This window comes from Fundulus heteroclitus, chromosome 16, assembly GCF_011125445.2.
Source record: "Fundulus heteroclitus isolate FHET01 chromosome 16, MU-UCD_Fhet_4.1, whole genome shotgun sequence".
NCBI classification, from domain to species: Eukaryota; Metazoa; Chordata; class Actinopteri; order Cyprinodontiformes; family Fundulidae; genus Fundulus; species Fundulus heteroclitus.
In genome coordinates, this window is record NC_046376.1 from 22,998,905 (window position 1) to 23,024,555 (window position 25,651).

Below are 25,651 nucleotides of genomic sequence, written 5' to 3' on the forward strand. Positions count from 1 at the left end.
TGACATTTAGCTGTTAAGGCTCTGCGAGGAGATTGTGATATGATGGGCCTTGATGGGCAGCGCGGTAATTCAGCACAACACGCCATGGGCTGTCGCAGTCCCAAGGCTCCAGGTTTTAAGGAAATGTATTGAGGAAATAAAGATTGATGAAGCAGTTTTGGGAGGGAAAATATGCCTCTGCGCTAGATGACAGCCGTGCCGAGCTCGGTTCATTCTGTGAATGAAGAGAGCGTCTCGCTTTGAAGTTTTCCACGTTCCACAGTTCTTGCAAGATTTCTGACAGACAGCTGCTGCCTTGTCCTCACTTTTAGAAAACATGATGGCAGTTCAAATCAAAAGCCGCTATGATGTGTCTCATTGTGAAAGAGGCTAATGGCTTCATCTGTCACTGTCAAATATTTGCTTGCAGATTTATGAAACACGTTGTTAGGATGCCTTCTGATCATCATGTATACATTGCATGCACGGGCACTGCAGAGGGATTTCACCTGGTTATGTGGGGAAAGAATCCCAGCTTGAAAAGGATTTGAGACCATGGTTTTCAGAGTTTGACACGTCTGCACATAAATGTAAGATACCGGAGTGAAAGATGGATGGATGCATGAGGTCTACTTAGTCTGCAGGTGACAGACTGAGCAAACTGAGCATGTCAACTATTTCACCTGTTCAGACAGTTTCCTGTTTGTGACAGAATAACTTCTCAGACAGATGAAAATAGACACTAAAGGGTTCTCCCAAAACTAGTTTCATTCCCTTTTTAGATATTATATTCTGAGCAAAAAGACTGAACCTCGGTTGAACAACGCAGATATAAAACCTTTTTCTGGCTGTTGTTTTGAAATTTTAAGAAAACATTACTTTAAATTGACCATATAACTCATTTTAGATACGTGACATGCTCGCCGAACCTGAAAAAGAAGGATACTAGGTTTAGTTTAAGATTGTTTTTTGAAAAAAAAACAGATCCACATTAGCCAAACATTGACACCAAATAACTGAGAAATTAGGACTTTTGAGAAAAACAGACATTTCTAATGAATTATTTTTTAATATTTGGGTTTAAATCAAAAACTGTGTAATTCTTAATCCTCATATTTTGACCAAATGAACTGTTTGTTTAACCCTGTGAGTAACGTTTAATTTGAATAATGCAGTGATCTGTCCAGTAACATGTTTCATATTGGGATTTTATGTTATTGACAGCTACAAAGAAGGGCTCAATTGTGAAGTAGAATTTAAAGGATACATGGTTTTAATATCTTTCATAACAAAAAGTGTCCATTTGCATTCAGACTCTATATTAAACACATTGTAGAACGTCATTTGACTGTGATTACAACTGCAAGTCTTTTTGTATAGGTCTCCACCAGCACTTCTGCACTTTTAGCCCCTTCTTATTTGCAAAACTGAGCTGACCCTCAGTGAGAATTGAGAGAGAATCTGGGAAGCTGAATTGCCAAATCTTGTCACGACTCCTCAAAACGATTTTAAGGTTTCTTTACTTTGACTAGGCTATTCTAAAACATGAACATGCTATGTTCTAAACCACTCCATTGTAGCTCTGGCTGTATATGAAGGATTGCTGTCCTACTGGAAGGTGAACCTGTGTCTCAGTCTCAAGTCTTTTCCTACCCCAAGCAGCTTTTCTTCCGGTAATGACCTGTATTTAGCTCCATCCATCTCGCCGTTGACTCTGACCAGCGTCCTATCCATAATGACAAAGACATCCCCATAGCATGGTGCTGGCATCCCCACCATGTTTCCACCATGCTGGGGATGGAGTGTTCAGTGTTAGTTCTCCTCTACCAGTTGCACAGAAGGCAAAAATGTTCAAAAAATATCTTTCCATTTTGACATGTGGGCTGTGGATCTCTGCAGCTCTTTTAGGCTTACATAGACTCCTCGGTTGGTATTCTGGCTGATTATCACCTTCCCCAGCCAATCAGGTTTTTCTTTGGGTTTACAATTGTGACATACCTTTTGGGTCCTTAGTTTAACATTGCTATGTGAAGTGTTTAAAGCTTGGTATATTGTTTTATGAACTACTGTGTCCAAAACTTTAAGGAGCAGAAAATAAATTTGTGACATGTAAAAACTTTTAAACATTTTAAGGCAACCAAAGAAAGAAGGCAGCATTTTCTGCAGTCAAACTCTTTGCGCGTATGAAGAGAGGGGTGGAGCTGAGGAGGAGAGAAAAAAAACACCTTGTGAAGTCCTCTTTTTCTTTGACATCTGTCATCTTCAGCACATATCTTAAGAGCTCACACAAAGTCAATGAGATGTTCTCAAAGCATGTCATAGCATGACTTGGATCCGTTGGGATTCGGCGGATGACGCAGGCTGAGGCTGAATAACCGGAGCGCACGAAGTGATGAACGGAAGCGCCAGTGCGCACCTCCCCTATAATAATCTGCTGAGCGCCGTCGCTGTCTCTTTAGCACCGCTCACTGACAATCCAACGGAGCGGAGAGGGAAGACTGGCACAGCTGAGTTCCCTGCGACCCTCTGAGGATTTTATTGCCGGAGATGACAAACCACAGACTTCAACTTTGATTTTTCCTCTGGAGCAGACTTATCAAAATTAGATTTATCCGCGTTTTAAATGCTGGTAGATTTGGTTGTGTTTTTTGCGTGTGTCAGTTCATTTTAAACCGGACTAACCATGTGGTTGATGGACGCGTAATACTATGGGCTTTCACTGCGGGGTTTTTTCTCCAAATCGCTTTGTAAACTTAAGTTGTTTTCCCCAAACACTTTGGATGTGCTCATTTTTTTCATTCACAAAATAGTTTTACAAAGTTTATTTCATCCTTACAGGCGATTTTGGGTGAAATATCTTTGCTTTCCTATTTATTAAGGGCTTCGTCTTTTCCATCTCATCCAGGATGCTGGCTGTAGTTTTTGGACTTTTATGTCTGGTTGGCGGACGCACAGTGGGAAGCCAAGATGTAACAGGTAGCCGGTTTGTATGTAACGCCATCCCCCCCGGCGCAGAGCCCGGCTGCGGGTACGGCCCCACGGGGAACCGCGTTCAGAGCAGCAGCCCCGTGGAGGATGAGCTGCGCAACACCATCATCCAGCTTCGGGAGACTATCCTGCAACAGAAGGAGACTATCGTGAGCCAACAGGGAACCATTAAAGAGCTCAATTCTAAGCTGGCGCGCTGCGAGGCGGCAGCCGATGAGATGGCGCAGGGTAAGTCCCGGGGTCAGGGCTCCAGACGCAAGGAGTATGGGAAGAACACCATGGGGGACCTGCCCCGGGACCCCAGTGAGACCATAGACCAACTGGGCAAAACCATGCAGACCCTGAAGGGTCGGCTGGAGAATTTAGAGGTAAGATGACTCAAACATGCAACAGTATGGCATAAAAGATCCACCATTTTATACCACAATTTCTCAAAAAAATCTGAATATCAATAGAAGGTTGCTTTATTCATGCAATTCTGTTCAGGAAATGCAACTCATTGGATAATTACAGAGTGATCTATTTTGACTGGTTTATTTCTGTTAATTTTGATTATTATGACTTAGCTAATGGAAAACCAAAAAAAATCAGTTTTCATAAAATTATTTTATGTTATGGTCATGTTGTGGCCTGCAATATGATAAAAAAGATTGTTGACAGTTGCCAGCAGACAGACATGAGCAACCTCAACAAAGAGCTAAGGCACAAAAGATCACAGCTAAAGAAACAGTTTCTTCACAAAGAGCTGTATCCAGATATACTAATGGAAAGTTTAGTGGAAGGAAAAAGTATATTAGAAAATCCTTGACATTGTTGTTGAGTAAAGTCCACTGAAACATTTAGGGGAGATTTGCAACACTGCGACTGCATTCAGTGATTCAAGTATAATCACAGATACTAACATACCAAGGACATATTGCATTTCATAATTTTGGCCACATCTCAAGTGCCAGAGACAACATCTCAAATGTCTTGCCTGGGCTGAGGAGGTATAGGAAATCAACTATTGGTTAGTGGACCAGGGCCATCTTTTTAGATTAAAATAAATTTACATTTAATTTGGAAATCAAGGTTTTGTTGTCCAGAAGAAGAGGCACAGGAGAAAATTTGTCTGAGCTTTCCACAGTTGGCGATGATTTTGAGAGCCATGTCATCTGCTGGTGTTGTGTTTTACTGGGAGTATTTAAAGAACTGCAAACTCCACTCTTTTGACAAACATTATGGGCATACTGATTTCATTTTCCAAGTTGCCAAGTACAGGGGACAGTTGCCAAGTCCCCTGTACTTGGCAACTGCTCACACAACACCTGCTTTACTGACCATGGTTTCACTGTGCTTGATTGACCAGCAAACTCACCTGACCTAAACCCATAGAGAATCTATTGGGTATAATTAAGTGAAAGATGCGGAGTACCAGAATCAACTGAACCTAGATCCAGAACCACCTGGACGTCCTGAACGCCTTAACAGAGTTACAGGATGTTTTTCTTTGTTACATGAAAAATGCATTCATTTAAAAAAATTATGTTTTTATTATCTCTGTGCTGCAATAAATCAAAATGAACAGAATTAAACTTCCAATATATATCTTTGTGTGTAAATAATTCACTTCTTGGATCACATTTCTGAAATAAATTTACTTTTCAACTGAAAAGTTTGGTAGATGTGCAAACGTCTTCAGCTAAAACAACATCAAACAATACAATATTTTACTTAGTCTTTACAGTCATACTAAATTGAATACCAGTCAGAACAAATGTTGGTTTTATGCTCATGCATCACATATACAAAATAAATACTAGATTTGTAGTTTTCTACTGCTCTTGTGTGTCCCCTGTTGGTTTGGAGGACCTAAGCAGCTACTTAGTTTGCTTAAAGGTATATAGCCACATTATATGCTTAAAAAAACAATTTGATCATGATAAAATAAGGTTATATACACCAAGCCTCCATCCTGATAATGTTTTGATGGTCCTTTTTGGGGATAAATATTGCCACAGCGCCATGTGCAGTGACCAGATATAAACAGACATGGCGCCATACAGCGACAGTATCGCAGAGCGATCATGATGCCGGTTTGCTTAACTAATAAATCAAAATTAAATAATGCCAAATTGAGCAGAGAAAAAGCAAAAAATAGCAAAAACCCACTAATATGCCAGCAGGACACAATAATCTTTCATTAAAACTTTGTATGCAACCAGAGTGAGCTACTGACATAAATTTAAAAGAAAGTCAAATAACGTGGCTAAGCACCTTTAATGTATCCAGCACAGGATTGTTTGCATGTTTGACTGGTTATAGCTTATACTTGTTCTCAGGATCTTTCACAAGAATCAGAAGGTGAAAAGGTTGGATTTCATGGATGTACAATTATTGAAAAGAAAGAAAAGATCTTGTCAGAGGTGAAATATTGCACATGGTGCCGGGATTTGCAATCTTACCTTGAATAATGTATGAGCCTTGCTTATGTGGGATTCACGCACCCTTTTATTTGCAGTTGTGTGACTAATTATTCATAGTAGATGATTAAATTAATTCCCATAGATTTCAGTCGGTCTACTGCAATGAAATTTTGAAATCAAATCAAATATTTTTTGTTTCAGTCGGTGTACACCTGAGACTTTTGCGCTGCTACGAGCACTTTGTTGACCTGTTTTGCTGTTTATTAATTTTTCCGGAAGGCTCAGAGATCACACTCCACCGCTAATGAGGGGACCTAGAGTAGTATTTACACACAAGCATAAGGCATGTATGGGTTCTGAATTTATCGCCATGCTGCATCGTTGATCTGTGTCTCTCTGGTGCCTTAACCCTTGTCTTCCTCTCTCATTTATTGGAAGTCTAATGCCCTGCTCAAATCAATGATATGTTTCAACATGGTGTGCATATTTTATTGAATTACAAAGATTTCTACTACATATAGTCTAAATTGGCTGAATCTAATAATCATTACCCATCACTTGCTTGTTGAACTGACAGTGCCTTTCAAAAGTAATCATACCCCCGGAAACCTTTGCAGATCTTGCCACATACGGGCCACATACTTCAAAGCATCACTGAAAATGGGGGAAAAGATTTAAAAAAAGTTTTACTCATGAAAAATTGTACTGTGTGGCGAGTGTGTATATTTAGCCTCTTTCAGTCAATAGTACTCATTTCTCTGCAAATACTTACAAGTCGCTTAGGGTGTCTGTAAAAGCAATGCTTTGTATGTCTAGCTATGGATATTTTTGTCCATCTTTTTTTTTTAAAAAATGGTTCAAGCTCAGAGTGGATGGAGACCATCAGTAAACATCAGCTTTTAAGTCGTGCCGCAAATAAAAACAATTATCAACTGGATTTTGATCTGTACTTGGACTAGGCCATTCAAACCCATGACTTTGCTCTGATCTACTGTAGACCTTTCCTTTGTTACTCTGAATGTTTGCTTTGAGGTCATCGTCCTACTGGAAATTGAACCTCCAGCTCAGTGTGTTTTTCTTTCATTGTTGCCCTGTATGTATTTCTATCCATTTTCTCACCAGCTGCAGCTAGATTCCCTGCCCTTGCTGAAGAAAAGCATCCCCACAGTACTATCCTGCCAACACCATATTTCACAGTTTGGACGATATATGAAGGGCTATATGCAATGCTGCCAAAATCTTATCTGACCAGTGCACAGACAGTTGGTTCCACTGGATTTTACGTGGGGCTAGCTAAGCAGAAAGATCTATCAATGCATGCCAAACTTCTCAGATTATCATTTGTAAAAAACAAAATTACAACTTAAGGATATTATCTTGCTTTAAGATCCAATTTTTTTTGCTTTGGATGTCAAACATTTAACATTTTTCTAGAGAATTAGTTGGTCCTTGATCTTTTGCAAGTGTTTTTTTTTTTAACCACAGCTGCAGCAAAACAGACCCAAACCACAATGTTGTGTGTGTGAAACCTTGAATTCAGACCTTCAATTAATTCCCCAGTGATCTACACTTTTGTTTGTTGATCTATCCCATAAAATCCCAATAATAAGATATATGAAAGTTTGTGGTTTTGAATGTGACAAAATGTGAAAAAGTTCAAGGGGTATGAACGTTTTTTTTTTTTGAGGCATTGTAATGTACATGAACAGTTGCATTCAGGACCAAAAAAAAAAAAAACTTTCTCCACAAGAAGGGATCCTGTTTAGATTGCCCTATTTTTTCTGTAAAAATTAATCAGACTGGGTTGTTTTGCAGACTGAAAACGTAGTAATATTTCAAACTGAAATCAGAGGGTGAAGTTTTACTAGCCTGGGCACATGATGTCTCCTGTTTCCATAAAAAAACAAAACAAAAAAAAACATCTGTCATCCCAGTGTCAACTAAGGATGACGTCTACCTTTAATACCCTGCACACAACCACGGGCGTTTGGCGGGTCGCCCGTACAATTCTGCCACAGGGACACACTGTCTTCATTTAGAGATTGATGCATCAAAGACAAAGCTGCCAAAAAGATAGAAGAGCTGTCCGATCAGCAATCTACTGCACTGACGCCTAACGGGATTTAATGTCTCTCTCCCTGTCTGTCTATCTCTAATCTCTGTCTGTGGTGTGCCTCCCAGCAGCAAAGCCTGCGCCTCCCCAGCACAAACTCTTCAGCTGGAGGAGCCGCGGCCCTGACTCCCCTGCCACCGGAGCTCCGCGAGCTGCTGCGCCAGCGTCTGGGGGCGCTGGAAACCCAGCTCCTCCGGAAGGTGGCTGAGCTGGAGGAGGAGAAGAGCCAGCTCTACAATGAAACTGCGGCCCACCGCCAACGCACCGAAAGCGCTCTCAACTCCCTCATGGAAAGGATCATGGAGCTTGAGAAAAGTAAGTGTGACGCATTGGGAGCTGTGGAATTATTGTGCAGTTTTGATGCCAAAATATTTGATTTTTTTATTTGATTTTGCGTTACCAAATTAGCAACAATTAGTCAATATCTAAATAAGGTTTCAATGACGTGAAGATTCTTATTCTGCTGCTCTTAAAAATAAGGCATGGATTGGTGTGTCCTTGTGGGGTTGTTTCAGAGGGGGGCCCAGGTTGTTGGGATCGGCTGGCCTACTATGGTTGTTATCCACGTTCCAAAAGCTAGAGGGACCATGTTGGTGGCATCCACCACCATCCTCCTCGGTTTCGGTCAAATTTATCCTCCATTTCCGCACACACTTAGACACTAAAATATGCACACACAAACTCACACACACACACACACATGCATAACCTATAAACCCCCCTTATGGTAGCAGGGACAATCACACAGCTACATATTAGAAGCATACAGCAGCTAAAATAATTGTTAATATAACATAGTATGAATTTCTGAGGGCTGCACAGTGGGTGTAGTAGATGCAATATTTCTTAAGATCCTGTTTTATTATTAATACTGTTGTTGTTATTGCTATTAATATTCCAGCTGAAGCCAGTAGTGGTAGTATTAACATCACTGCTATTACTGTTTTATTGTTGTTTTTATTAGTTTGTTGCTGTTCAAACCCGATCTAATCTAAACTTTATGTCTAAAGCACTTCACACAGCACAGGACCAAAGTGTCGCATAGCTGAATAATTAAAAAAAGAAAAAAAAGAAGAAGTAAAAAAAAAAAACACATTAAAACACACAAGCAACAGTGCCGTAGTAAAACAATACAAAACAGCTAATACAACAGAAAGTTAACCTAAAAGCAACACCTCACTCAATGCCAGGGTAAAAAAATAGGGTCTTAAGGAGGGATTTAAAAACAAAGAGGAGATGCCTGTCTAATTTCCAATGGCAGATCATTCTACAACTTGGGAGCTGCTACAGCAAAAGCCCAATCTCTGAGTTTACACTTAGTTCTAGGTAATGTAAATGTGCAAGAGGGAGGAGGTTTTGTTCACCGTTTTGTACAACACATCTGCCACTGGTGCAATAAAGTAACCTAACTCACCATTCTGTGCACATAAGCTGCCTGAACAGAACACTGTAAAAATAAAAAATAAAAAATTAATTAAAAAAGGAAACAGTGTTGAATCTTAATTAGTGTACAAAAATATTCAAGAAGCGTGCACCCTCCAGGGTTGATGGTTCTCTCTTTGATGCCGGACGTCAAAATAAGAGAAAATATCTCCACCTAAATAGAAAGAAAATGCTTAAGACGTTTATTTTACCTCTCTCTGGACATTTCCTGTTGGTTCCTCAAGGTTTAGCAGAATCAGTCAGAGGCGGATGCAAGGTCAGTTTTTCATGGCTGATGTTAAATATCTCGGTTGCAAAGAAGCAACGCATGTACAATATCACATCTTGATGCAAAAGCCTCTCAATGCAGAACCTATTTGTGGGTCTTATTTAGTTCAATTTCCTTCACATCAGTGTCAGAGAGTTTATACCGTGAGTTCTGGGGCTGGGATTTGTTGGCTTGTTCTGTCAGATAGAAAGATAAGGATTTTTCCTGCAAGCAAGACTGTTGCAATGGCTTTGTAACTCAATTTCCTCTCCTCCCTGGACTCGCCCAAAGAAGTACAGAGACACTCTACATTCCATCTTAAATTAACCTTGTAGGAGAGCAGGATTTTTAAAAGAGGCTACATGATGGGAATTTTGCACACAAATGTCTGCTGGGACATTTTGGATTTTCTTTTCGTTTGTTGTTGTGAGGAGAAAATTGATTGATACATTTGTGGTGGAGATGTTGTTTACATTTATAAATCATGGACATAAATGTTAGAATGATATTTTTATGTATTTGATGATTTATTTGATGTGCTCATATTTCAGTGCAGAATAATTTATTCAACCTGCATTCTCACTGAACTGGGCTTGTATTCATTGTAAACTTTCTCCAATCTGCACTGAGCTAAAAGTATACATACAGGATCAAATACATCCAGACACCTCTATGAATGATTGCTTTCATTATTCTTTGCACCTCAAAAAACTGCTTGGCCTGTCTTCTTGGCAGTTTTGGTACAGTTAGCTTCACTTTGTTGGGTTCCTGACGCAGAACAAGCTTTCAAACATAGTTTATACATTTTATAAGGAGCTGAAATATAAGGCCACCTGGCTAAAATTTGTAATCTTCAGCATATACGTTTTAGTTTGTTCTGTTGCCCCTGCGTTAGAACCACTCATGAACCAGTGCCTCTAAGACTGTAGCCCACCATAAACTAGAACTTGCCCCTGTACCCAAGCAAGAAAGAAGGGATCTTACTGGCAACTATGAAATTAAATTTGCAGCTGGCCACATGGACAATCTAAATCCGTCTGGAGACAAATCCCTCTGGCGGGTTAGACAAGTCAAAAGATTGAGCTATTTGGCTGTAATGACAAGAAGTATGTATGAAGGAGTTACTGTAAAAGGACGTTGTTTAACCATAAGAAAACCGTACCAAATAAAAAGCATGTGGGATCCATCATCATGCTGATTTACTGCCAGTAGTACTGGTGTGTTGGATAATTAATGGACTGTGCTTAAAAGCCAGGTCTGTGAAAGAAAACCAACCAATTTAATTGAACTTTACCATTTCTGATCAGAAGAGCTGTTTAATTTCCTGTCAGAATCATACAAAAGCTGCTATGGTTTATCTGCAGCTTACTGAGAAATAATAATCACAAATCTTTGGATGTATATTTATTATTTTAGTCTGTGACTAATTTTGAAGGATTACAGAAAATCTAACTTATGCACCATTTCTTGAAAAAAAATTACTGATGCTATATGTTGTATAATTAGTCTACCCTTTAAAAAGAAGGGTTTAAATACACTATCAAAAGCTCAAAATGAATTTGACATTTATGACTAAGATGAGGCAATTTAGGCTTCTGATTGGAACAGTATCATTCAGTGTAGCACCATAAAGACTGGAAAGTGTGCTTTTGACAGTATTTACACCCCACAAAGATGTTATAGTTTTATCTCCATGAGTGCAAAGCAAATCTATACAGACCTTAAACAAGAAAAGGTTAATGTCTACAGTTTTTTTTAAGATTCTACCCCAATTCTCATCTTATTTTCTAGAAGAAAATAACCTACTTCTCATGTCTAGAGTTGGTACTACTGATTTTTACAAATTCTCCTGTTTTTGTCTTTTAAATGAAACCTTTTTTTGGCATTTTTTCTAACTTCCTACTTGCCAGTTACTGTATTTGATCATTCTGAAGCAAAGGACTAATGTTAAAGACTCTAAATTACAACTAGGTTAATTACTACTATCATGTGGAATCCCCGAGCATAGTTTTTAATAGAAGGTTTAACGGTTGTGGCGGCTTAAATTAGGCTTCTACATTTGCAATTAAACATAGCTTTCTGTTCAGTGTTTACTAAGAGAATCTTTGAATCTATAATTTGGTACAAACTGGATTATTGTTCTCTAACTACAAAGTAAAACAATTGCTCAGATCTACTCAAAACTGTGAACATCAGAGCAACTTTAGTGTATAGTCTATATTACATGTTGTGTATTTGTTTTGTCTTAGGGACCTGGTCTGCAAATTAGCTATTAGCTAAATGGCCTATGAACTTGGCATCGGTTGCACTTCAAATTGTAACAATGTTTTCTTTTATGCTTTGTACCCTATCAAATAAATGTATTAATAATAATAACTGACAAATTGAAAGAGCTTATACCAATCTGATTTTGAAAGATCAAAGTACAGAAGTTACTGGTGTATTGTGGAGTGATAGGCTTTTTTTTTTTTTGATGCCAATAGAGTATCAGGATCTTTGCAGATGTAGCCTCATGACTTTTATTAGATCAGGTTAGAAAGACAACCACCTTTCAGTGATGCAAGAGTTAGGGACCTGAATTGCCTGCTGGCGGTGGTCAGAGGCCCCGCTGGCGCCGATGTGTGGCAGCCTCGCTTCTGTCAGTCCGCCCTAGGGCAGCCATGGCTGCCACCGTCAGGGTGGGAATGTGTGTGTGAATGACTGAGTGTAGTGTAAAGCTCTTTGGGGTCTTCGGACTTGATAAAGTACTAAAAGAGTACAAGCCTTTTCATTTTTTGATTTGATGTTACATGAAACAATTGGAAATAAACAATATTGGACCAAAAAAAATTAAAAATTAGTAAATGCAACCTCAGATTAACCAAATTATTATATAACGATATATGCATAGTCATTCTTCACAACACAAACCTTACAATTACAAGCACACACATGTAAATAACTGAGAACACTTCTTGATCTAAGATTGTGATTAGCCATCCATCCATTATCTATACCACTTATCCCTGCAGGGTTGCGGTGCGGCCGCACCCTGTTTTTTTTTTTTGTTTTTTTCAGTTTGCCAGTTTCTCTAGTGTTTCCTATTTCCATAGCTTTTTGTAACTGATTTTTTTCTTGGTGCATGTGCTGTAATTAAAAAAAATGTTAATTAAGATCTGGTCTTAAATCTATACAATATGTGTTAGTTATCAATTCATCTACAACTAATACTTCACTAAAGTAATTTCATGCATGAATAAAAGTAATTCCCCTTTATATACGTATGTCTTTTATATTTCTGTCTTTATTGTCAAACTGAACTGCTTCAGAAACTATGTTACCAGGCATAGAATGGCATTGGTCAATTATATAATTTTCATCTCTCCACAGGTAACAATGCATTTAAGTCTCCAGAGGACTTCAAGGTGTCCCTCCCTCTTCGTACCAACTATCTGTACGGACGCATCAAGAAGAGCCTCCCGGAGATGTACGCCTTCACTGTTTGCATGTGGCTCAAGTCAAGCGCCAGTCCAGGCATAGGAACCCCTTTCTCCTACGGCGTGCCCGGCCAGGCGAATGAGATAGTTCTCATTGAATGGGGCAACAACCCGATTGAGTTACTGGTCAATGACAAGGTAGGTCTATAAATAGAAACGTGATTTATTTTCCCTAACCTTCTCCATAGTCAGTTAAGCCCAGGATTATTCACTCCCCTGGCGAAGAAGTTTGTATGTGGCAGGAAATGAGACAGGCGTCCTCTAAAACATAATTAAAAAATTTAAAAGAAATGTGCATTTTGAATAGTACTATTTTTTTCTTTCGTTTTAATCACATTTTATAAAAAATGGCATGTTGAAAACTATTTTTCCTCTTACCAATAACCATGGTTAAATTCCGTATAGCACAGCAATCAAACCCTTCTTTTAGTTGTTTAATTTTGATATTTTGACAATCCTTGGTGACAAGCTTCACATCTTTGAGACTGAAAGGTCTCCTTGTCACCACCCTAACTTCTCCTACAATTCAGTTTCAAGTTGAAGCCTGAGCTGTGCTATTCCAAAACGGTAATCTTACTTCCAGTAACAAGAAACATATTCAGTAAAACTAAAAGATTGCTTTGAAACCAAATCTACCATGGGTATGAATACTTTTTGTCTTATTTTTACTTCTTCCGTTAAAGGGTCCTGTACTTCATTAATGAGCACTTCTGCATGTCTGATGCCTTCAATCTTTCCATTAGCCATTTTAAAGCAGAGTGGGAGGTGATCATAAGTATTCAGCTTGAGGGACCAATATTTAATCTTCATACTGATGCCACACACAAACTACAAGGAAACAGATGTTCAGTTACTTTGAAGTTTATTTTAAGAAGGTAAGAAGGTATCTGCCATGGTTTGACTTAAATATAGCCATACATGTTGAATAAACTCATCTTTGAGCAGTATAAAACAGTTTAACTGAAAGTAAGCAACGATATTCTTTAAAAAAATATTATTTTACAAGTAACAACTCAAATTTGAAATATTGCCAACTTTAAAAGTAGTATATACAGTAGTTGAACCAAAGCAATAGGAAGAGAAGATATTTATTTATAAAGTGAGTGTGCAAAGATTATTTGCCTTCTTCTGTCATGGAGGAAAGGAGGATCTCCTCACAGTTTCTAACTTTATTATTTAAGAATAACTGTGCCGAGAGAGAGTTCTGCCTTTGCTTTGATGTGGCTAATTTTCAAAAAAAAAAAAAAAGAAAGATAAAAAAATATTATATTATTTGCCTACCAACTCAGTTTTTTTTCAGCTGTGACTCTAATGAAATCTGAAGAATAAACGATTACTCTCATTTGAGTCTTTGTAATGCGAAACAAGCAGGTGGTTTATGTGAGCTCGTGTTGAGCAGAGAATCAGTGACCATTAACTCTGCATATAAAATGTTGTACCATATAAACATTTGATATGTCTGACCCACATTCCTCACAACCCGACAGATAACTGTGTTCATTAGAGAATTAGGACTGCCGTGCGTGCTCATTTGATGGCCTTATGTTTGGATTTCATCCCCTACTCTAAGCTCAGTGTGAGTGCAATTTCAATTAACACGGCACTCACGATGGTTGAACAAAGGACATGCATAATTTCTGGCATATGCAATGAAGTAGTTGCATTGTTACAGTAATATAAACTACAATAATGAATCAAGTTTTATTCATGACGGCTCAGTTGGAAGCCCCAGACTCAGTTGCTCAGATTCTTGGTTAAAATTATCCTGAGCTGGTGGTGTTCCTGCCCCACTCTCTTGTTTACACTGGGCGTTATTGGCACAGGCAGGTCTCCCCACAGTTTTCTCCGCACTATGCATTATAAATGCGTTTACGTCAGCTGGATCAGAGAGAGATGGTGGAAGGGATAAGCGTATGATAGGGGGAAAAAAGTAGAAAGGGCTAAGAAACCGAGAAGCTGCAGTGCTTTGGAGGTTGATAGAGACAAAAAATTGTAAAAAAAACAAAATAAGATGCTGCAGCGTGTGAAAGGTTCCTGTGGGGAAAGACTGGAAAATCAAAAGGAAAAAGGAAAGTCTGATGGAAATGAAGGAAATTAAACTAAGTTCGGTGCATATGAGGATCATGTATGCAGCAGCACATCCATGTGTTGAACTTACACACGGTGGTAACATGGTTCAGCAGGGCGCATTGTTTATGCTGTTTCTTTGGCGGCACTTTAAAGAGGAAGCAGAAGGCTGGCTCGACAGTATTTAAAAGTGCAGCGTTGTCTTGTTATATTATTATGTGTTGCTATGCAGGGAGGGTTCCTCACTTGTTACACATCAGCTTCTTCATCCAGTTTTTGCTTCTCTTTGCACAAGGAGATTGTTGAGGTCCAATATCGCCTCCAGCTTACTCTTAAATGTGTTTGTGGTATTCCGCCCATCCCGCACAGAACAAATACAGAATCACCGTTACATATTTGTGCGGTCTGATGCTAGAATCCAATAGTCCCTGTGTTTTCTGAAATTATGTTTTCCAAAGCATAGAAAAACTTTTTAAATTTGGATTTGAACGCACTGCGGCTGATATAATGATTTTGACGTCATCACAGACTTTTGCTAGATTTACTCATTCTTGCCTTAAATTACTCAAAAAAAGAAAAAAAGAAATGAACTGGAGACGTGTTAAAAATTGATTCCCCCTCTTTAAAGATGTGCAAAAACCTTAAAATAAATGTAACTTTTTTTCAATACAATAATTTTACTCATGGGCTGCACAGTGACGCAGTGGGTAGCTCTGTTGCCATGCAGCAATAAGGTCCTGGGTTCAAGTCCTACCCTACCCCTGGGTCTTTCTGCATGGAGTTTGCATGTTATCCCTGTGCATGTGTGGGTTCTCTCCGGGTACTCCGGCTTCCTCCCACAGTCCAAAAACATGACTGTTAGGTTAATTGGCCTCTCTAAATTCTCCTTAGGTGTGAGTGTGTGCGAGAATTGTTGTTTGTCCTGTTTGTCTCTGTGTTACTCTGCGATAGACTGGTGACCTGTCCAGGGAGTACCCAACCTCTCGCCCATTGACAGCTGGAGATAGGCACCACCACCCCTCGTGACCCCACAAGGGATAGACATGTTAGATAATGGATGGATGGAATTTTACTCTCAAATTTTAGAAAAGTTCAACTTTAAATTTGAGTAGATTAAAGTTAGGGCTGGCAATTTTTCCAAAGGTTTCCCCAAGTCCCTTTTTGAATAACTATGAATGCCCAAGAACATCTTACCTTGCTCTTCCGCTCTTCAGGGGGATCCCATGAAAAAAATCTCCCAAATCCACTATGGTCTTATTTCCTTTTTCCTGAGTGTAGGTATGCTGTTGTTTCAGAGTCAGGATTTCAAAATGTTGGATCAGACAGCACTCTCATACTGACACAATGACAGAGACAGTGCAAAATTGTTTCTGGTTTACTTTAAAACCACCTGTCAGCTTTAGATCACAGCCCTATCTAATTTGTTTTAAAGGTATATAGCCACGTCATATGTTTAAAAAAATAACCAGAAACCGTTTGATCGTGATAGAATAAGGTTATATGCACCAAACATCCATCCAGATAGTGTTTTGATTGTCCTTTTTGAGGCTAAATATGGCCAATCATTGGGCACGATGAACAGATGTAAACAGACATGGCACCATCTACTGGCAGTATTGCAGGTTCAGCGGCCGCTTCAGTGAACACCGACGGTCATACTGTGTTTCCAACAACATTCCAGCCTTTTCCCTCTAGGAACCATATATTTTTTGCATTTTTTTCTTCTTTCACTGGATCTTGCACCATTCTCCATTGTTTTTGCTGGTAGATGCTAATACTCGTTAGCTGCTTCCTTGTTTTATCCCCTGCTGCGCATTCACATTGACGTACTTCAGTTTTTATTATAAATAAACACGAAAGGCTTTATTTACTAAATTCAGCAAAAATGAAGCATAAAACACCAAAAAAAAGCTAATAAGCCAGTAGGACATGATAATCTTTCATAAAGAAATATGGAACCAGAGTGAGCTACAGACATATAAATAAAAATAAAAAGTCAAATAAAGTGGCTATGCACACAAGTCTCGGTAGTTATCCACGACATTTTCATTTCATTAGTTTCAATGTTGAATTACACTGACTTGTTTGTTATAATATAAAAAGGTCCTCAAATGTTCAATACTGTTAATCATTTATGTGCACAGCATTAAATATTGTTTGACTCAATATAGTTGCATTTTACTCCTAATTTGAGCTATTAGATTAAAAGTGTCTAAGGTTCAAATAAAGGAATCCAATGGAAAATGTGTAAAGGAAATTGAACTACCCATACATTGGCTGGCGAGCATATCATGACTTTATTTAGAAATATGCTACTTGTTTACAGCCTTCTAAAGAAATAATATGTCCATTCACATGAAAACATGTTTGTTTTGTCCACTCGAAAATCTCTATCATTGGCAAGTGTTTTTTCATATTTAAACCAAATCAAGACAGTTATGAATCATGACTTTAGAAATCAGTTTTGTATTCTGTGAAAAAATCTGAAGCATTTCCAAAGTTGGAAATATTATCTAATCTTGTTTTTGCTTAAATGCATCAGACATCATTCTAAAGTGATTTCCCTGCACTTTCCAGTCTTTTAGATATTGACTAAATAAAAATCATTTGCTCACTAAGTGACGAAAAATAATCCCACCAAACCTTTCTCCTTGTTGAAAGCTTAGCTGTTTTCATAGGAAAAAAAAAACACAAACCATCATGGGTTGTATACCAAAGGGGCCCCACACATCGTTCCATGTTAATGCTGATTTGAAACATTAGTTAGCAACATGCTACAAGCGTATCCTTCTGTCTGTATATCTAAAAGCTTAGCTTGGCTAGAATGATAGACACCTTATAACAACACTTTGAGAATTCCCTGTTCTCCTACTAATGAAAGCACACCACCTGGTGTCTCTAATGAGGTCAGTTGGCTTTGTAATTGCAAGTGACTTGAATTTTATTTTCAGTCACAACCATTTTCTCAGGTCCCTTGCGTTGCGAGGTACACCTGCTGCAAGACATGAGTGTGAATCAGTCCTCCAGGCTAACAATAAAAAGGCTAATGAGTTACAGTGCACACTCATGATCTCATGCTTGGCGATGAATCCTCAGGGGACAATGTCGTCATCGGTTGGTAAAATAACTGGTTGTTTTTCTTTGATCCATGAACAAAGCTGACAGCCATAAGAGGATCTAGTTTTGCTGTTAGCAATCTGATTGCTTTGAAGGATGTTCTATCCCTTGATGTCACCTAGGTAATCTAAATTTTAAATATCTCTCTTGCTCAAAGAAGTCTCTGTAGAGAGCTGTCTCTTTGAAGCTGTAAACCTTAAAATTGCTGTCCTTGTTTCTAACATGCCACATTTTAACTCTGGCCTTTCCCGGCCCATCCTGCTTCCTCCACCATCACCTTCTCTCTTTTGACCTGTGCCATGAACTTATGTCATCCTTCCTATTCTCTTAACTTCCACCCAGGTGGCCCAGCTCCCTCTTTCAGTGAGCGATGGGCGCTGGCACCACATCTGCATCACCTGGACGACTAGAGACGGCTTCTGGGAGGCCTATCAGGACGGCGAGCGTCTTGGCACTGGAGACAACCTGGCCCCATGGCACCCAATTAAACCTGGAGGGGTGATCATCCTGGGCCAGGAACAGGTGAGCCTGAAGGCTTAGTCAGTATGTGTGTGTGTTATGTTTGTATCAGTAGACTCATCTGTGTATTCTCCCCCAACCTGAGTGCCAGAGGCACAGAGCAGAGATCACAGGGGGTGACTCTTCTCACGCTACTGTGGCCTTCTTAGCATAACATCATTCAGCTACTCATGAACAGCTCATAAAACCCGTGGGACGCATCACAGCAAGCCGACACTGATTAACTTCATGAAAGCTCCATGCATGTCCTTAAGGAAATTCAAAAGAACATGTGAATGAAGTCTACTGAGATCTGTTTACTCATGAAGCACCAGCTGAGAGCCTGAGGGGATGATATTGGTTTTCCTTCCAGTGATAAACTCAACCTGAGATTGCTGAAGATTGCACAAGATTAGCGGATGCTCAACACCAAGGCATTTTAAGGCTACTTGACAGACATTTCTTTCAAACCAATCAAACTCACTTTAAATATACATAGTTTGTGGTGACATTAAGCCATGAACTCGTTTACATTTGTTTTGATTGTTTTGTTTTAAATTGTACTTATTTTAGGTCAAATTTTCCCACCAAGCTTCAATCGCTCTATGCCTCTGGTGACATCACATGAGGCAACAGATCAATGTTTTCTTAGACTTATTAATTTGTATGGTTCTTGTTTTGGCCCAGTTATTTATAGTTTTAATCAATTCTCCTTCAGAGGTGTTTACCTGTATTCTGAACAACTTTAACACATAGTTTGAGTCGTTTAGAAAAACACTTCATGGATTTTATGACAACATGGTTACAATAAAACAGATGGAGAGGATTTGTGTAGAGAACCATGGCACACTTGAATGGGCAGATTTCACTATCAAAGATGTTGAGGGAACATTTCAAGCAATGTTATCATAAAACCATACTGGGTCAGTGTTGGTGAATCACCTGTTATAGGTGATGCAAGCAGAATATGTAATCTACTGTTTTTTTAACTAAAGGAAACCAGTTGAAGTTCTTAAGGATATCACCATCATCTTCTTGTTTTTAATCCAAATACATTTCAATCTGATCATGAAATTTTGTGCATGTTAAACTAGCTTATGTAGAATCCTTTTTATCTAATGTTATGTCATCAACCCAAATATACCCAGAGCAGAATTAGTTAAGGTGGAGTTGGTGGGATTGTGGTGTTCAGGATGTTTTGGAAGGATAAACAAAATATAAGCAATGTCACAAATTTACAAGTCAGAAGAATCAAAAAAAAAAAAAATTAACATATTTTCTTTTTCTGTTTTTTAAATAAGGACATCGTGGGAGGGCGTTTTGATGCTACCCAAGCCTTTGTTGGCGAACTGAGCCAGTTCAACATGTGGGACAGAGTACTACGGCCTGTGGACATCATGGGTTTGGCTAACTGTTCGGCCTACATGCCCGGGAACGTGGTTCCTTGGATTGATGCCAATGTAGAAGTGTTCGGCGGAGCAAGTAAAGCTGCTCTCGAAATCTGCGAAGACCGTGCTTTTGATTCCTAAGGAACGTCACTTAGGGAGTCCTGCATGGCAACAGGGATCTGAAAGCCGGGTATTCAGATTTTTGTCAAACCCTGTGGACAAGGGTAGCATTGGACTATCCACCATGGCCTCTTAGGCTTGGTGTTCATTGGATTTAAAAGATCACGTGTCTATCAAGTTTGAACCCTGAAGACTTCACAAAAGAATTCAAATTGGTTCTCTCTGCAGAAGAAGACACTGAATGCTGTTTGATCTGTCTGCTGCGAAGCGATGACCTGCTGTTGTCTTGTTTTTCTCTCTTCATTCACAAGCTTACTTGTCATTTGACAACTCTTTGAGAATATCTCACAGTGGTTCTATTCCTTTTTTTGACAACACTGCACTGTTTTCCTTGTTGAATGTGAGCTCAAACAAGCTTTGATGTGCTGCAGAAAACTGTGGTTGAGCACCACATGCGCTGAGCTTTTTTGGCTGTTTGAAGAGCAATGAGACGCTGAAGTAAATACCTAAAATGAGGTGGACACCTATGAGTTTGAACCCCACTATTGTCCAAAGTAATACGCATGAGTCTGAGCAGTGCATGCTTTCTGTCAACATGCACAGTGAGTATGCTGCGTCAAAACAGGCCAATACAGCTTGCTGCCAACATTATGTAAGACCGTGTGTGTGTGTGTGTACGTTCCAGTGCTTATGGCTTGTCTTGCGTGTAAAACAGACCAGGGGCTTATGATGGAGAGAGGGAGGACATTTTCATTCTTGCAAATCTATACTTAATACCTCATTGCCCTTTGAGCAGCTGCCATGCTCCCAAACTGCTTTCTGAACTGGCTGGCTCTGCCCAGGTTAACAGCGACATCGGACAGCTGCCCAGTCATGGCTAAACGACAGAGCTGTGGATGCCAGCTGAGCACTAGGCTAGGACAGGGCTTGGTCTGACCCTCTAGGATAATCCCAAACTCCTCATGATTGTTGTAATTATACATGTTTATGAATGAATGCGGCATTGAGTAACCCTGGTCTCCTGGTGTTTCTGTGTGTCAATAATGCTAAACCTCTGAAATGTACAGACAAGTCAGATTAGAGCAGCACTCAACAGACATTATGAATGTTATTGTAATGTTATTAAATGGGGCTTGGTCCCAAATGTCTCACTCCGGATAGGTAAAAAAAGTTGATTATTTATATATAAACTAGGGAATGTGTTGCAATTAATAATGAATAAAAACTTTAAGCTGGTTTTGCAGCTTAAATACCCTTTTTTTCTGTTCTCCAATGAACCAGAAGTGACATTACAAAAAAAAAAAAAAAAAAATAGAGTTGCTTCGGAAAAGTTTTTCAATTTGCAGTTGTCTTTGAGGTCTGAATCTGCGATCCTCAATTTTTTAAATCCTGATTATTATTATTATTGGAATGCATGATTATTCTGATGACTTTAACACAGAGAAGTGAGAAAATGTATGTGCTTCAGTTTTTTTAATCAAGGTTGTATTTGTGTATCAAATAGAAAATTAAGGATTTCCTGCACTCCAATTTGTGCAGCAAAGAATTTGTGACTAGAATTATTGATTTTATTAAGTTCAAAAATCTATATTGGGTAACTAGCTTTTGTTTTATGTGTTATGAATCATAAATACTTTGTATTTAGTTTTGATGCATTCAACTGATGTTACAGTGCACATTTTATATAAATAGGCAAACAAAAATCTGTTTTTCAACTGCTAAACACCAATCACTAAAAAAACAACAACACTCATTTCTAATCTCTGGCCAATTAATAAGAACATTTCTACATGAAACCTAATTATTTTCCCTTCTAGTGAAACTCACGGTTAAATATTAACATAAAAGCATTTGTCGGTAATGATGCAGTAGCTAACTGGACAGCACCGAATGTTGAAAAGTGAATAACTGAAATCTGACATTAGGATTCAACACATTGTGAACACTACTCTTGAATGTCTGTTGGTTATGTTTTACTGTGAAACAAAGACATTTCTTTTCTGATGAAAATGTATTCATTTTGTTGTTAAATCTGAAGACAATTTATTAGCGGTAAATAATGTAAAGCAGCAAAAATGCTACAAATGCTCTGTTTGACTGGTGAATGGCCTTTTGTGAGAACCATATGTGCTTTTTTTGCGAGTGGACATGTCAGACTTTCTGTCAGCTTTTGTAGCACACTTTCCTGACAGCGCAGAAATACTCAGAATGTGTTTGTCTTCTGCAAACCTTATCCACGTGAAGTTCTGCAACTGTCTGTCATGAAAACTAATGTATTTTTGCACCCAATAAAAGAATCAGCAAGTTCAAGAGAAGTGACATTTGATATTGCAACTTTATAATGTGATAGAATAACTTTAACGTTTTAAAAGTTGAAATCATTGGGAAAGAGGTGTAGCGCACCCAATGTTTGCCCAATGCTAATCACACACTCATACTAGTGCCCTTGGGGATTTAAGAGTATTCAATTGACCTAACAGTCATGTTTTTTGGACTGTGGGAAGAATCAGGAGTACCCGGCAATAACCCGGGTACTCCATGCAGAGAGAAAACATGCCAACTCCATGCACGAAGACCCCGGACCTCCTGCTGCAAAAGCATAGTTGAAGTGTATTTTATCAAATCCTCACTGCACAGTGGAGAGTGAGCAGACCAAACCATTTACCTTCATGTATTCTTAATTAATGAGTCTAATAAAGAATCTGTGTTCTGACATTTGATTGAGATTAAAGAGACAGTTAACTTTAATAATGTAGCAGTTTATGAGTTAACTCTTAAGTAAAGATCATCTTTCCAGCAAGGCAACATAAAAACAACAGGACATTAAAATATATGTGTGAAATATAATAGGACACAAAATATGTAGAAAAATATAAGAACATGCACAAGATGAAGCAGTAGATACAGACATATACTGCTGCCAGTACTACACTCTAGGCCTGACGATATTGATAGGGAATTACTGTAAAAATCTGGTGAATCATCCAGATGCAACTTTGGAGGAAGGTTATTCCACAGCATGGGGTTTTAACCTGAATGCTTTATTTCCTTCAGTAGTCAGTCTTGTTCATAAAATAATAGACACCTTCTGATTATTGCACCAAGGGTTATTCAAAAGTTACCTTCCACCTACATGACACTTTCCTTGCATTTTATGATAATAGTGGGTAGAGTTGTCTTGCATTTCGAAGAGTGAGGGTTTGATTCTAGCCTAATCCTGTCACATTTTGATTTACCTGATGTTGCCCACCTTTTTGATTGAAGGTGTGCTTTAAGTGGTCATTATGACTAGAAAAACAATACATAATTTCAGTTAATTTTATTTATGGTAAGGTTTCATTGCATGATCAAAACAATGGGGAAGTGAAGCGAACTGAAAAGAAAATATAGAATTAAATTCCCTCATAAACAAGGACAATCTAAGTCAATTTTATTTATAGAGCTCTTTAAAAGTGGTGTACAATGCAAAACAATCAACCAGTCAACACTAGTAAATATAATAGTAAAAACAACAACAAATAGGATCTAAAAAGGAAATAAAATAAAACGCACCATAAAATCAAGATAGCTATAGTATAAAAATTGGTCTCGAGTGAAGTTTTAAAAGCAGCTAAGGAAGAGGCCTGACTGATGTGAAAAGGGAGATCATTCCATAGTTCAGGCCCCAACTCAGCAATCCCCTCTGAGCTTAGACCTGATTCCGGGTACAATCAGAATCAGCTGATTAGCAGATTGTAGAGACCGGGAATGTCTGTAAGAGAGTAGCAGCTCAGACAGGTATGGAGGGACAAGACTATTTAAATATTTAAAAACAAAACAAAGACATTTAAATCAGATTCTAAAATAGATTGTCAGCCAATTCAGAGATTTTAAAACTGGAGTAATGTGGTAAAATTGTATTGTGTTGATTAGAAGACTTGCTGTAGCACTGTGCCCCATCTGCAAACAATCAACAGCAGAAGGGCATAAAGGGCATTACAGCAGTTCAGCCAAGTAGGGACAAAGGCATGGATTACTGTTTCAGAAAAAGTAATAATGGCATCTAGCGTTTCAAATCGGAATAACACACAAACCTTTCAGAGAGTATCGCGCAGGTTGGCAAGTCAAGAGAGATGAAGACATTGCGCAGCTAATTTCGAGATAACGAGTAAAGCCAATGTAAGGTGTTATTGTTGAACATAGCCCACAGAAGCGCAGAGATTAAGGTTATCAGATCCGTCAGATGTATAAACCATAGACGTCTCCTGCCTATTTTGTCTGCAGGGCCCTTTGACATGCCTCGCTCCGGGGGGGGGGGGGGGGGGTGTTATTGGTGCACTGCAACGCTGACAGTGTGGGGAGTGGTGAGCCACTTCTACTACTCTCTGTATCGCTGACAGCTGCATGACCAGCTACCTTAAGCTCTTGCTATGTGCAACTTTTTCTTCCCTCAGTCATAAAATGCTGCAACCAGGGGGCATTCCCAGGGACAGCTTTTGCCAGGGGCAGGTTGTCCAAAACGGGGACTGTCCCCTGAAATCGGGGACTTCTGGTCACCCTGGCAGAGATGCAAAAGGGGCCTTTCACTGACAACAGCCTATGTTGTTTCCTCAACGGTCCGTCGCTACTGTGAAACATGGCCAAATACACTTCTCATTAACGCCACTGAATTTTTACTTGCAAAGGAGTGGTTGTTGTCCGACTGTTGTTGTCCGACCGGCAGGCACTATGTAAATTTCAATTTCTGCTTATTGGTTGGAATAATATAAACTGACTGCCAGAGCAAATTGTTTGTTCAGAGAAAAAAGAAACTGGTGCTTACCTGTCGAGGAGAAACTGCCAACCTTTTTGAAATTAATTAGGTCTCTTAGACTTCTGCATCTTTCAAACGAGTCACCAATATTAATCCTTGTTTTACCTCACCTTAGGTAATTTTTCCTTTTTGAAGAATGCTAAGGCTTCCTAGGTGTTGCTGAGACTATTTCTGGGCAACTTATCTTACTGGCTTCCATGTTTGCAGGCTTTTGCTGTTTTGCAAACTTAAAATGAAAACTAAATACTGCGCTCTGTGTTGGCAACCCTGGGAAATCTCATATGATTGGCTCAGGAACCAGGAAGTAAATACAGGCTACACACTGCACCAACGCAGTTCTGGACTGTACCTCTAGGTTTGAAACGAGAAAATCCTCACTGAGACATTGTTGATGGAGAGGATTGATTGTTTATAGGCAATGCTACTTCCACCCATGGTGACATGTAAGAGTGATCTTGGTTAATTGTACAGTAAATGTCTTACTTATTGCTTCTTTAACTTAGCTAGCTGCCTAAAAAAAATATTATTTCATCACTGCCTTTAGCTGGTTGATTAAATTTAGGATCACTGTCCCAAATGTGTAATTGTTGGGTTTAAAAAGTGAGCAAGTGAACCAAGGTCTAGAGAGGTAGAGGTGGAAGAGCTACCCAAAACCATCACCTCAATTTGCTTTTCACTGAAATTTAAAAAAACAACCAAGGACATCCAAGCTCAAACTTCATCAACGCAGTCTAGTAAGTGTTGGACCAAAGAGGCATTCTTTCAACTGAGAGGCAGGTAAATCTGTGTGTCATCCGCATAACAGGGGAAGTGTATGCCATGCTTCCTGATAATAGAGCCAAGGGGAAGTAGGTAAAGAGAAAGGGGCTGAGATTTGAGACCTGAAGAACTCTACACAAAAGGTGGATGGGCTAGAATGACAGTCTACAGAGGCTGATACAGAATGTACGCACTGACAAATAAAACCTGAACCACTCCAGAGCCATGCCCCTGAAACCCACCGACTGCTCTAGACAAG

At 39.0% G+C, this 25,651-nt stretch overlaps 1 protein-coding gene across 1 annotated transcript; it reads left to right on the top strand.

Annotated features, from left to right (window-relative positions):
* The first annotated feature begins 2,511 nt into the window (after window positions 1-2,511).
* nptx2a (neuronal pentraxin 2a) lies at window positions 2,512-22,156 on the top strand. Its single transcript, XM_012872421.3, has 5 exons — window positions 2,512-3,335; window positions 7,554-7,800; window positions 12,545-12,789; window positions 18,178-18,357; window positions 19,635-22,156. The coding sequence occupies exons 1-5, from the start codon at window positions 2,886-2,888 to the stop codon at window positions 19,860-19,862; spliced, it is 1,350 nt and encodes a 449-aa protein (XP_012727875.1). The 5' UTR covers window positions 2,512-2,885; the 3' UTR covers window positions 19,863-22,156.
* Window positions 22,157-25,651: the final 3,495 nt, after the last annotated feature.